At 39.1% G+C, this 14,271-nt stretch overlaps 1 protein-coding gene across 1 annotated transcript in view; it reads left to right on the forward strand.

The window, feature by feature from the left end:
- Nucleotides 1-13,319, forward strand: part of ppp1r14aa (protein phosphatase 1, regulatory (inhibitor) subunit 14Aa) — a 60,874-nt gene extending 47,555 nt beyond the window's left edge. The window contains exon 4 of the mRNA XM_079647909.1: nucleotides 12,405-13,319. Coding sequence (XP_079504035.1) covers nucleotides 12,405-12,542 — 138 coding nt within the window. The 3' untranslated portion in view covers nucleotides 12,543-13,319. The remainder of the gene's footprint in view (nucleotides 1-12,404) is intronic.
- The last annotated feature ends 952 nt before the right edge of the window (nucleotides 13,320-14,271 follow it).

The following is a 14,271-nucleotide window of genomic DNA, read 5'->3' on the forward strand; positions in this document are numbered from 1 at the left end:
CATTTCTGGCTTTTCATCAACTGATCTCTCATTGAAGTCGTGGTTGTATTGCTTTACCAGCAGTTCCTCCAAGCTGGTTAATGATATTTGATTAACTGCAATGGTGGGACAGCTGTTTACAATTTGGCGGTCTGCTCTCAGCAGTCCATTGACAACCCATCCTAGCAGGGTTCTGACAGCATAAGGTCCATCATCATTGCTGTTCACCACCTCCCATGGTTCCATGAGTTTTGAGGCATTAGCTCCAATTAGCAGCTCCACGTCAGCGTCAATGACAGGAAGTTTCACAGAGTTTAAGTGGTGCCATGCACTTAACTCTTCCTGTTTTGGAATGTTGTCAGGAGTCACAGGCATTACAGTTTGTGTGAACACATCAGGTAGCTCATAGTAATTGTTACTGTTGAGTGCAGCCACCTCCAACCCAGAAATTATGTGACTATCCGCAAGCTTTTCCTGATTCATTGTTCTCAACAGGAATTTGGATTCTCTTCCTCTCATCTTAAGCTCCCTCATCAGTCGCTCTGAGCAAAAGGTGGCCGTGCTACCAGGATCCAGGAAGGCATAAGTGTTTATCACTGTGCTGCCGTTTGTAGCCTTGATCTGAATGGGCACAATGGGCAAGGCACAATCCTGTCCTCCAGCCCCAATATGGCCACATGTTTTGGTAGAAACTTTGTGATCCTCTGTTGATGTTTCTTGCTGTATGTCCTCTGATGAGACCTCCTTTCTCTGTGAATGGATGTGGAGGATGGTGGGATGTTTTAAATTACACACTTGGCAGTAAAGGCGGCTGTTGCAGTCCTTACTCATGTGTCCAACAGCTAAACAACCAAAACAAGCACCCTTTTCTTTCAGAAAAGTAATTTTCTCTGTGTGCATCATCCTCTCCATTTTGTAGCATGTCGCCAACTTGTGATCCTTTTCACACAGCAGACAAGATATCCTTCTTGGCCTATACGGTAGGCTATTCTCCTTTTTGCTTTTCAGGTGCAGTTCCACGATTGACAGCTTCAACAGAAGTAGCAAAACTGCTTCCTTTATGGCGGCTGCGAGGCTGTGATATGTTGTTTCCACTTATGTATTTTGGTGAAGAGATGGACGTGTCTTGAATGTTTCCAAACAGCAGATCAGAGACAATAGATACTTGTCGCTCAACAAACTTGACAATATCGCCGAAACATGCTTGACGATGTTGCCTCTCCTGTAGCTCGTAAGCAAGGTTTCTCCATCTTTCCCTCAGGGAACTTTAAGGGCAACTTTAAGATCATAGCCCGCATGTTAGTTGGCATATTCATCTCTGACATGTAGCTTATGTCCTCCATGGCATTGCAGCAAACACGGAGAAACAAAGAAAAAGCTTGCAAAGCCTTAACATCCTCTGTTTTCACTGGTGTCCATCCAAGCGCTTGCTCCATGTATGCAGTGGCTATTATTTGTTGATTTCCAAAGCGTTCTCTCAAAAGTGTCTTTGCTCTTTGGTATCCCCTGTCGGGTGGCATGTGTTGACAGCTTTTAACCAGTTCCTTGGGTTGTCCCTTGGTGTATTGTTCCAAAAAGTAAAGGCAATCAACATTGTTAGCAGTCTTTGCTTCCAATCCATGTTCAAATGCTCGTATGAATGCACTATACTCCAAAGGGTCTCCATCAAAGGTTGGTATTTCTTTTGGTGGCAGTGACAATGTTGACTGTTGCTGCACCAACAGAGCTGTGATATCATTTTGCGTTTGCATGATGTTGATAATGTTGCCTTGATTCACGTTACTTTGCACTGAACCCGTATGTCGGTTGGTTTCCTGCACCAAATGTGTGTCAAGATCATGAGTGACTTGTGTGGCAGAGAATGTCTGATGACATATCTGAGATGACGTGGGATTGAGTTCATAGGCTTTAGATCCATTTCCTTCTGGTATTGTTGTGGCTGTGAATGCCTCCATTGGCAATAGAGCTTTGCCACCTACTGATGGATGATGCAACTGCTGGTTTGAATCTTTGGGGCGCGCACCCATTGACAGAGCAAAGTTCTTATCCTCTTCTGCAGGATTTTGGTACTGCAAGTTTGCATCCTTGTGCAGAGTCTCCACTGACACTACAGCTCTGCTGCCCCCTGTTGGTGAGGGGTTGAACCGACCTTCTGAACCTTGTGGGATGAATTCTGTAGCAGAGGGTCTAAGAGAGATTTTCCTTTTGGCTCTGTCTAGATATGAATTCATTCCATTTGAATCAGCCCTTGAGCTTTGAACCTCAAATCCTCTGTACCTGACCACATTGGCCTTTGCTGTGTTGGCAGCAATTCCACTTTGCAATTCAAGCCACTCCTTGCGTGGTCTGATCTGCTCCTCTTCACACTTTCTGGCTGCTGCAAGGCTGTCCTCTTCACACTTTCTGGCTGCTGCGAGGCTAAGCTCTTCACACTCCAGTGCATGTTTTTCTTTGAGGATAGCCGCCATAGCACTGAGAGCAGCCGCTTCAGCGTCCGACTTGATACATGCAGACGAGATGGATGACATGTTGGACCTGTGGCTGGATCGGCCAGCTGATGAGCATGTTCTTCCGGTTACATTAGAAATGCTTTCATTTGGACAGATATCATCAATAACCACATTAGTTTTGGTTGCAGCATTGACATTTACCACATCATCATCAATTGCATGTGTAAATTGCTCCTTTGTAGTTTGCAACCACCTTTGCATTTTATTCATCATTTCTCGATTGCTGTGCATTCGTGTTTCAAACCATTCATTTTGTTTTATAACTTCATCCTCTGGTATTAATGGTTTCAGTGACTCATGCAACTCATTTAATTCCATCATTGTTTTCACAAACATTTCACACATGGATTCCACCTCAGGCATATTTTGGCTTGAAAGTATCAATTGTTCAACATCCTTTGTTAATTTATGCAGTTTCTTTATCCTTGAATTTGAAGATCAGCTTGTTTGCTTCATTTCTTGATTTACTTTCATATATTGCCTTGAAATCCATGTCTTTGATGTTGAGTTGTTCCAGTGCAGTTTTCAGAATGAATCTTTGTCTGTTATAATCCGGGCAGCTAAAAATACATGATGTATTGTCTCTGGTTGTTGGCAACCATCACAATTGCCATTTGGATGTTTTCCAATCAGATGCAGTGATGAGTTTAGTCCAGAGTGTCCCAATTTTATCCTGCTGTTAATGCTCTGTTCTCTTCTACTACTCCCCCACGTGCTCCCTGTTCCTACTTCCCTTTGTATCTGGTATAGATGTCTTCCTTTGGTGTTACTGTCCCATAATTTTTGCCATTATTGCTTGATAACCACTTTTGTAAAAGATTTGACTTCTGATCTACTGATGGGTACCATAACATCAATCTGGTTTGCTTTCAAACCACATTTTGCTAGTTGATCCACTACTTCATTCCCTCTAATACCCACATGCGCTGGAACCCACACAAATTGAACAACAATTCCCAGATGAACTAACCTAAACATGCTTTGTAAAATTTCATGTAAAATATCCTGACGACATTCTGAAGAGAAGTTGTTTATACTCTCCAGAGCTGCACTGGAGTCAGAGCAAATGACCACTCGCATTGGCTGTATTTCCTCTACCCACTGAAGTGCTAGAGAGATAGCCATCATCTCTACTGTATATACTGCAATGTGATCACTTGTACGCTTTCCCACTTTGACTTTTAACTCAGGAACATAAAATGCACAACTCGTTAGACCATTTTCTGGATTTTTGGATCCATCAGTAAATATTTTTATAAACTGCCCATATTGTTCATGTAGAACAGTGTTCACATAATTGAATTTGTTTTTCATTGAATGTACCCGTTTCACTAGTGACAAATATACTATAGGTTGAGGTAGCAACCATGGTGGAACAGCTGATAACAACACCGTCGGACTAATATTCCATTCTTTAACTTTGAATTCCTTACATATTTCCGAAACACAAAAACAAAAACTTTCTTTTTTTCTTTTGTTACTTTCCCAACTTGTTTGTACAGTCTGTTCAGTAGGGTGAGTATCTTTATGACCCTGTAGATTTGCCCAGTAATTAACAATTAACTGCTTTCTCCTCAAAGAAATAGGTACTTCTCCGACCTCTACCTGAAGTGCCGACACTGGTGTAGATCTTACTGCCCAACAGCATATCCTTAGTGCTTGTGCCTGGACTCTATCTAATTTTTGAAGAGAAGAATATGCAGCTGACCCATACACTATTAGTCCGTATTCTATGGCTGATCTTATTAAGGCCGTGTATACGTTCCTCAAAGCAGCTTTATCAGCCCCCCACTTAGTGCCTGCCAAGCACCTCATAACATTTAAAACCCTTTTACATTTATCTACTACTTTATCAATGTGAGTTCTCCATTTGACTCTCTCGTCCAACCATATTCCCAGACATTTAAATGTCTTCACTTTCTTTAGATCTTGTCCATAAAGTTTTAACCTAACCTCCTCACCTATCCTTTTCCTCGTAAAAAAGAAAGTTTCAGTTTTTTCCACCGACAATCTAAACCCCCATGTCAGAGACCAGCTTTCAATTTCCCTAATGGCTTCCTGAATCTTAGCTACAATATATTTTACATTTCTGCCCCTTTTCCAAATAGCTCCATCATCTGCAAAAAGTGACTTACCAATATCAGATCCTACTTGTGTATATATATCATTGATCATGATAGAAAATAAAAGAGGACTGATGACACTCCCCTGCGGGGTTCCATTTTCAACTTCATGCCTTCGAGAATATGACTTGCCAACTCGGACTCTGATGGCACGGCCAAACAAAAAATCCCTAATCCAATTATATACATTACCTCCCAGACCCATAATGTCCAGTTTTATTAATAATCCTTCCTTCCACATCATATCGTAAGCTTTTTCCACATCAAAGAATACAGCTAAAACACAGTCCTTGTTCGCTTGGGCTTTCCTGACTTCAGACTCCAGGCACAGCAGTGGATCTAAAGTACTCTGCCCTCTTCTAAACCCACTCTGATAAGGAGTCATTAGTTCATTTTTCTCAATGTAGTATGTTAGCCTTTCTGTTATCATTCTTTCCATAACTTTACACAAGTGTGATGTCAGAGCTATAGGTCTATAACTGCCTGGACTGGTTGGATCTTTCCCAGGTTTCCTAATAGGAATAATGACTGACTCTTTCCATATTATTGGCAGCTTCCCTTTCTCCCAGATCTTATTGTACATCTCCAGCAGCTTTCCTAATGCAAAATCACTTAATTTGGTCAACATTATATAACATACATTATCTTTCCCAGGAGCAGTCATTTTACACTTACTTAATGCTCTTCTCAACTCTTGAATAGAGAAAGGTATATTTACAACACTCTGCGACGAATGTCTTTCTTCATATACATTAGGATGCTCATCTAACACTTCCTGCCTCCTGATCTTACCTTCTTCTGTCAAATTTTCCCAAGAATGAACTTTGACAACATTTTCAGCTAGATTTTCTGCCTTCTCCAAAGCACCAGTGGCAATCTCTAATACTGGCAGGTTACTCTGATGTCTTATTCCCCTCATCTTCTTAATCATTCCCCATACTTTATCTAATGGTGTAGTTCTCCCAATACTTGAACAGAATCCTCTCCAACACTCCCTTTTTGCTCTTTTAACAATGTTCCTTACCTGAGCCTGTGCCTTTTTATAGTCTAATAAATTATGTAATGAATTTGTCTTTCTTAGCTTTCCAAACAGCCTGATTTTGTTTCGGATTGCATCATTACAGTCTTTGTTCCACCACGGTACCATCTTAACACATTTACCAAGTTTCCCAGTTTTATTCCCAATAGTTTGATTAGCTCTTTTAATTATATTTGAAGTAAATTGCTCATTTATTTCATCAATACTTTCTGCCATATCAATCTGATCCAATTCATTATTGCACAATTTAGCAAACATCTCCCAATTTGCTTTAGAAAAAGTCCATCTCACGATACCGTCTAGCTCAACCACATGATTTATATCAAACTTGATTATAAACGGAAGATGATCACTCCCAATACTGTTATTTGCCAATACTTCCCAACTGCTACCAGAAGCTAATTCACTTGTTACAAGAGTTAGGTCGATCGCAGACTCTGTTCCATCTCTAAAATTGATCCTTGTACCTTGCCCATTATTTAAACAAACTAATTCCTTTGCCTCCATTAAATCCTCCACCACCTGTCCGTTGTAATCTGTTGATCTCCCTCCCCACATTGTATTATGTGCATTAAAATCACCACACCATATTATTTCATTTCCTTGGCAAAGACTGTCTAATTCCTCTATTCTGAGTTTATTACATGGATTATAAAAATTCAGGACACTAATTTTCCTTTTATTAATCCAAACTTCTACACCCACTATTTCTAAATCATGACTGTTCTTAAAAGTTAGCTTACTATAAGACATGACTTCTCTGATAAAGATTGCACATCCCCCTCCCTGGCCATCATTTCTATCTTGTCTTATAGCAGTATATCCCCCAATTATGAAGTCCAAATGAGTCTTCAGCCATGTTTCTTGAATACAAATAACGTCTGTTTTTTCTTTTAACTGATATATATAGGTCTTGAATTCTTGTCCATTTGCAATAAGGCTTCTAGCATTCCATTGCAGAAGGAGAAAAACCATTCATCTACTCAATCTGTGAATCATCATTATTGGTGGCTAACATTTCATGTATCATTTCAACGGTTATATCCTTTATCCCCAAAAATTCACCTGCTGCCTCCACTATTGTTTTCAGTCTTGACCTCTTTTTTGTCTGTTGTAAAGCAACATTCACCACTTTTCCAATAAAGGCCACAAACTTGTACTTATTAACAATCAATGCATCCTCTCCTATCACACACTTATGTGAAAACTTTGTGGAGCTTTCCTTTGCCTGTGGGAGTTTGGGAAAATCTTTTGAAGAGAACATACTTGATGCTACTTGGGATTTCCTAGCTATGTTTAGTGAAACCTTTTCTGTTGCTTCAGCATATGAGACTTTATTTTGCACTTTGTATCTCTGCACCTCCTTGGCCTTTTTCTGCACTTCACAGCCCTGATACGCAGCACTATGTTCCCCACCACAGTTACAACATTTCACCTTAGCACCTGCAGTACAACTACCATATTCATGTTCCCCCGCACATGTTGGACACCTGGGCTTAGTTGCTTTGCACTTGTCTGCCACATGCCCAAACCTTTGGCACTTAAAGCACTGCAGAGGTTTAGGGATGAATTCTCTTACTGGAAAGCTCATGCAACCGATCATTATCTTCTGTTGTATTGTTTCTTCAAACTGAAGAAGAACAGACAAACTATCCACTATCTTACCTTGATACCTAGTAGGAAGACGCTTTACTATAGTCACTTTCCCCCCTTTAATTTCCTTCTCGAGTTCTTCTATGCCGATTTCTATGGGAACTCCACTGATAACTCCAAGTATTTTCCGATTTGCTCCAGGAACATGGCATTTAATTCGAACTTCATTCAGGGTCTTCATTTTCAGTAACTTTTCCTGTTGTCTTGCATTAATCAACTCAACCAACATCCGTCCTTTGCTCAGAAATCTTGCTTGTTTTATCGATCCAATTTCTTTGTGAATTGCTTTAGTCAGGGCCACTGGATGTAGCTTAGCTGCGGATTGCTCACCAAACTCCACAATCACTTTCCACTCTTCATTCTCAATCCTTTTCTTTACTTTCTTCAATTCATTCTGTGAATCAGATTCACTAAGACTGTCACTTGACATGTCTATCTTCTTTCTTGAAGTCTTTTTCCTTACTTCATTCCATCCTCCTTCAGATGCACTTTCCATATCCTCCTCTCCAGGACTCAAAGAAGCCATTCCACCAGCTGCTCTCAATCTCGCACTCACTTCAACGTTCACTCCTATCTCCGTCTACTCAGTCTCAGCACGTGTCCAAGGGATCAGCCCGGGGATCCTCCAAGAGCAAGCAAGCCTCGTTTTCTCCAAGAGCCTCTCATCCCAACTGATCACCTGTGCCCACATATATAGCTTAATTACCTCCCGTGCTCCCAGGTGCGCAGATTAGACGATGATGCGTTCACACACACACACACACACACACACACACACACACACACACACACACACACACACACACACACACACACACACACACACACACACACACACACACACACACACACACACACACACACACACACACAGACAAACCCCGTGCACAACCCAAAGCAAATTGGCTCCAACACTTATTTAAAAGAAGACCTTAACCTAAAGTATTCTTTAATGTTTAAATAAAGCCTTATTAGTTAGCACATCCTCCTATCAGGCACTAAACTGTTTTATTCTAGATATCATTTACAGTATCTTCTTAATATTTTCTATTCTATATTTATATCATTGACCTTCTACTTTCCCACTATTTTGTATGTACTCTTAATATTTAAATGTTTTCATCAAATATAACACATTCAAAAGTGCTTTACAAAAATGAAAGACATTAAGAAAAAGGCATTTTAAAACAGTCATTAAAAAGCAACACAATCTTCCTGCATTGAAATTACTCTAAACGTGTAATAATGTGCTTTAACCAGTATGAGGTGAATTTAGCACAATTGCATACAAACGTTAAGGGATTTTAAGATTCTGAAGTATTATGCTAAAAACTCAATAACTTAGATAATTATTTATAATTTCTGCTGAATAGTTTCATGTCCGCTTACCTTAGAAACGTAAAATGCCACAGCAGTGTGCAGATGGGGTGGCAGGAGTAGGCGGGAGTTGAACTCTGACACGTAAACTCTTCAAAAATCCCCAGTGGGGTCACTGCTGATGTATTTAATGTCGTGGAACAAAAAGTGATTTATTTATTGATTAATTTGTGTCAACCACAGACCTTATTTCAAGCTATTTTCCAAAACCCTATGGAAAAAATGCATTGCTTTTTGAGGAAGGAACCGGAAGTGCTAAAAATGCTAACTTACTTCCGGGTTTTTACGACGCGTCACTGCGGTTCTCTATTTCAGGGTCATACGTTTTGATCATTCAAAAAAAATACAATTTATTTGAAAGTTCAAGTTTTTATCATGAACTTTGAAAAATACAATGATGAATTCAAAATAAAAATAAGTATTTGAAATCATTTTTCAGGTTGAATATTATTTCAATTCAGTTCAGCAATTTTTTTTGAATGAAATATTTATTTTCAGATTTCACTTTTATACATATTTTGATATTTGAATCCTTATTTTTTTCAGTTGCAGATTTTTCGTTTTCAGATTCAAAACAATTTTTTTTTTTTTTTAGGTAACATTTGGCTCTGCTCTGCTGTAACAATGTAAATGTATCCCCTGTGGGACTACTAAAGGGATTCTGATTCTGATCGCAAAAACCAAGCCAATACTATGCTGCGTTCAGGGAGCTACGTGGAAGTGGGGAAGGACATTGCTTGATTGCGGATACGTCATTTCACATTCTAGCACAGTTTATTGATCTTATACCTTGATTATTGCCAACTACGATGCTCAACAGCTCGCTTAACGGAACTTTGACGCTGGTATCAGTTTACCACCAATCACGGGAGTATTGTGTATAGAAAGTATTGAGTTATATTTCTCGCGCTACCTAACATCCATGAAGGCAACATGACAGAGGGAGGCCTGCCACTCAGGATGCCAAACTACTCTTTGGTAAGCCCCGCCCCCCAAAGCAACATCAGGGCCAAAAGTCTCAAAGCGAAGAAAAAAAAAACGATCTGAAGGTGAAAAGCAATGTGAAACCTGAAAAAAATTGATTTGGAACTGAAAAAATAATTGTTTTGAATCTGAAAACGAAAAATCTGCAACTGAAAAAAATAAAGATTCAAATATCAAAATATGTATAAAAGTGAAATCTGAAAATAAATATTTTATTCCAAAAAATAGCTGAACTGAATCAAAAATGATATTCAACCTGAAAAATGATTTCAAATACTTATTTTTATTTTGAATACATCATTGTATTTTTCAAAGTTCAGGATAAAAACTTGAACTTTCAAAAAAAAAATTATTTTTTTGAATGATCAAAACTTATGACCCTGAAATAGCTCCATAGTTTTTGAGTGACAGCCCACTACACCACAGATCATACAGTGCAACTCATGCAGCAAACTCCGGACTCAACTTGGACACGTTAGTGTTGGTGTCTCCTGGGGAGTTTCATGAAAATATCGGACTTATCTTATGGATTGCTGTGTATTATACTTTTATTCCAACTTTAAATATTGTAATACCTGAACACACTGCTGCTGTTAAATAATTTCCCAATTTGGGATCGATAAAGTGTCTGTCTGTCTATTTATTTTATAGATTAAAAAAAACACGTCTATGTATTTTCAAGCTAAAGGTGATACACAATATAAACTGTATACTATTATTTTTTCAAAGACATGATACATTTCAAAAGCATATATTGCTATGTTTAGGACAAACAATTAAAGACTGCTTTAATTTAACACATTTTACAATATAAAAGTGGCAGATTTCCTTTATTAAACAGACCAGACCTAGGCTGCATACCAACACAATTAGGAACATGCTCACATCTTACTATTTTGGTCTGAAGAGCTGAAGCATTCATACACAATGGATCCAAACGGTGTTGTCTCATTCTATATCCTGTGAGAAAATGATATACATTTAGCATTAAAAACTCGACATACTATTCCTAGCGTGTGTGTTGGAGGAGGGGCTCTGTAAGGAAGCGGCAGATTTTCTCCGGTTGTGTATTTTCAAATTCTAGCGCAGTCGGGCTGGTTTCTCCAAAATGACCTAACCACCTTTAAGTGTTATTATGGGAAAATTACTATTCTTGTGGTACTACTGCCTTATTAGGTCCATATTAAGACCAAAACTCATATACAACAACTTCCTTACTTGCAATAAATAAGCACTAATTAGAGGGTTTATGAGGAAAAACTCTCAACTAATGGCTTATTACTTGTAGAATATGGTCATGTAGAATAAGGCATTAATAAATGTTTTATACTGACTAATAAAGAGCCAATATACTGCTAATATGCAAGTTAATTAACAACTAGTTCATGGTTAATGTGTGTACCTTAATATAAAGTGTTACCGTGTTTTTTTCTGGCATGTCACAGATCCCATTCTGGTAACTTATTTTTAGTGATTTATTTTGTCAGTTTTGAGAAATTATCATCGCATTTACGTCACAGCACAGATGGAACTGTTTCTCAGCCTTCAGTTACAGTCCTGGGACCTCACTGCTCTCCAAGGGCTTTTTCTATCAATGGACATTAAAGCATCTCAAATATTCAACAAAAAGTGATGGAAGAGGACAAACACCTAAATTGATTGACACTATTAATTTGCTGTGTTTTATATATATATTTGACATTGATGCAGGAATACTTATCCTTTCAAATGTCTTTACTGTAATGGTGGTTTCCTTAAAGTTGCAATTGTCCACTGGTAGTCAAGTCTCTCCCCTGAACTCTCCACCCTGCCTCCCACCTTTCCCCCCTGCCCCAAATGGTCCTGGACTTTAACCCCCCCCCCCCCACACACACACACACACACACACACAAAAACACACACACACACACACACACACACACACACACACACACACACACACACACACACACACACACACACACACACACACACACACACAACCTTCCCTCATCCAGCACCAATGGTATACCCCGTTTATCTAGGCCCTTTTTGTTTTGTTGTATGTACATATGTCACACTGTGGGACCATAATATGTTGGTAGCATAAATGTAGCAAAACTGTTTAATGTCTCTCGAGACAGGCTCAGATCTTACACATCCTATTTGTTATGCTGCAATTATGCTATGATGCTCACAGACCATATCACCATGTGTATGTGGCAATCAGCAATGTTTTAATTGAAGCTAGTGCTGAAGAATGGAATACGCAGATGTGTTTAGTTTAGCAGTGCTAAATCTAGCAGAGAAACAGGCCCTTATTTATCTTGTCCTACTGCCTTGTCCTGGATACAAATAGGTTCAATTATACAGAAAGGAAGGAATCATTAGCCATTACTGCTGAATGTTAAAGGAACGGGTTTCGTTTCAGGCAGGGAGGGGAGAGAAACTCCTTCTGGAGGGAACTTTGGGAATTTAGCCTTTGCAGAACATTCACATGCACACCTATACAGTATACTGTACACTACAGGAAAGGGAAAACCCCCAAAATACAACAGGGCCTCTTTAACATGGATACTGGATCATCAGGGATCATGAATCATATTGAATATACTTGACTTTACATTAGTGACAGCAGACATTATACTTATGAACAAATAACATATAGGGGTCGTATTGACACATTTAAAAGACCCATTGGAACTCTTTAATTGTAGAACATGAATCCCTCTCTACTTCATGTGACGCTGTTCCCCTCAGGCCTTCATCAGGGATTTGGTGGTGAAGCTGGAGGGAGTTCACAAGCAGGAGGAGCTGCAGAGCGAAGGCATCGAGCATCCCGTCATCAGCCACAGCCACTACCGCCACGAGCCATACCACTTCAACAACCACCACTAACCTCCCCCCCCCCAAACCAGGCTCTCCGAAGACCCCTCCACCCAGACACACTGCCGCAGACTGGCTGTTCTTTTTAACTATGTAAGGCAAAGACGGACACAACTCACTAACTAAGACATTATATCTCAAGTGCTCCTGGTACATTGCCTGGCAAAAATAAATAACAACAACAATGTTTATGGTCCCAAAATGTCTATTCCTATTTCTTAAACCACTCATCAAAGAAATGAAAATGTTTGACTTATCTCATGTGCTAAATAGTCAAGAATATTAAATGAAATAGAAATTCATTAATATATCAATACATCATAGAAACAAATATGTTCTTCCACTCCCAGTATCGAACTTTATTTGCAGCACTACAGTATAAGCTGTAACTCTCAAGTTTTCTCGACTGGAACACACTATTTTATCTTGCTCTTATTGATATTATCCTCCTGTCCCCAAGTTAGATGCAACAGTTCCGCACTAACTGATCAAGTCACTGAAGAACGATATCATGTTTAACACTTTAGACATATGACCAACTAACATTAGTTAGATTATGATGTCATGAAGGTTACTGTATTTATTGTCATGTTCACAGTACATGAAGATAGATCCAAGTGTGACACTGGACATAATCCTGTTGCATTGCTGGCACACTGTTGCTTTTTAATCATTTACTGTCATCCATCCCTTCTGTTTTTGAGACATAGTGTTACTACTATTTAAGTTGCAAAGTGACACTAGTCCTTTCAATTGCAGGAATTCAAAATAAAAATGTTTTTCTCTGTCGGTTCATGTTTCATGTAACAAATGGTGTTCCCCAGGTCAGGAAGCACTGACAATGTGGATTACCTGAACAGTTTACAAAGGACACTGATTACCTGATTATTATTATAATTATCTACATTTTTGCTGAACGTTTTTAAGGTTCAATTTAATAGATTTATACTGTTTTGTATCCTAAAACAGAGTAGGAAACGTGTCACTAGCTTATCTCTTTTTAATGTGTCACAGTATAGTCACACTAATGATGCAGCATGGCTACGACTTAGTGTCCAGTGCATGTGCACAATTTGAGCAGGAGTGTAAAAGTAACACAAGTCAATACAGGCAGACAAATTGAGTACATGGCAATTGCAAGGGGAAGAAATATAACACAAAAATAAATGTCAAATTCTTTACAGCCCACACTCCACCCTTCCCACACCAGAATGACCAAAGCAGGCTATTACAGAAGCATCTGGGCCTGTATGGATAAGGTATTAGAACACTTTCTAAAGTTACAGGTGAACAAATCTATTCAATTGTGTAATTGAGAAGCTGTGTAAAGAAACTCAAATCAACCTTTAAGCAAATTCTAAGTTTTATATTTCTGCTGACCGCAGGAACTCTTCAGTGTACCCGTACTGCCCACATACAGTGAATCAGCCCATGAAAGACCTTCAAGCATCAGTCATCACAGCTTCATACACACTGAACCTCTCATCAGATACACCATACAACCACAATCACAGCATTCCTGTTTGATTCCAGCTGGATACCTATCTCTTCCGCAATACCATAAATAATCAATACATACTCCTTTACAAAAGAAACATTTAAAAAAGCTTAATATCCCATTACACATTTATCTCAGGGTGGGTTCAAGTTTGTCCAGCATACAACACCTTCTGTTCTGACTCTACTACTACTACTACTACTACTACTTCTACTACTTCTACTTTGGGGAGGAGGGATCCCT

The sequence above is a fragment of the Notothenia rossii genome, assembly GCF_949606895.1.
Source record: "Notothenia rossii genome assembly, chromosome: 9".
NCBI lineage: Eukaryota > Metazoa > Chordata > Actinopteri > Perciformes > Nototheniidae > Notothenia > Notothenia rossii.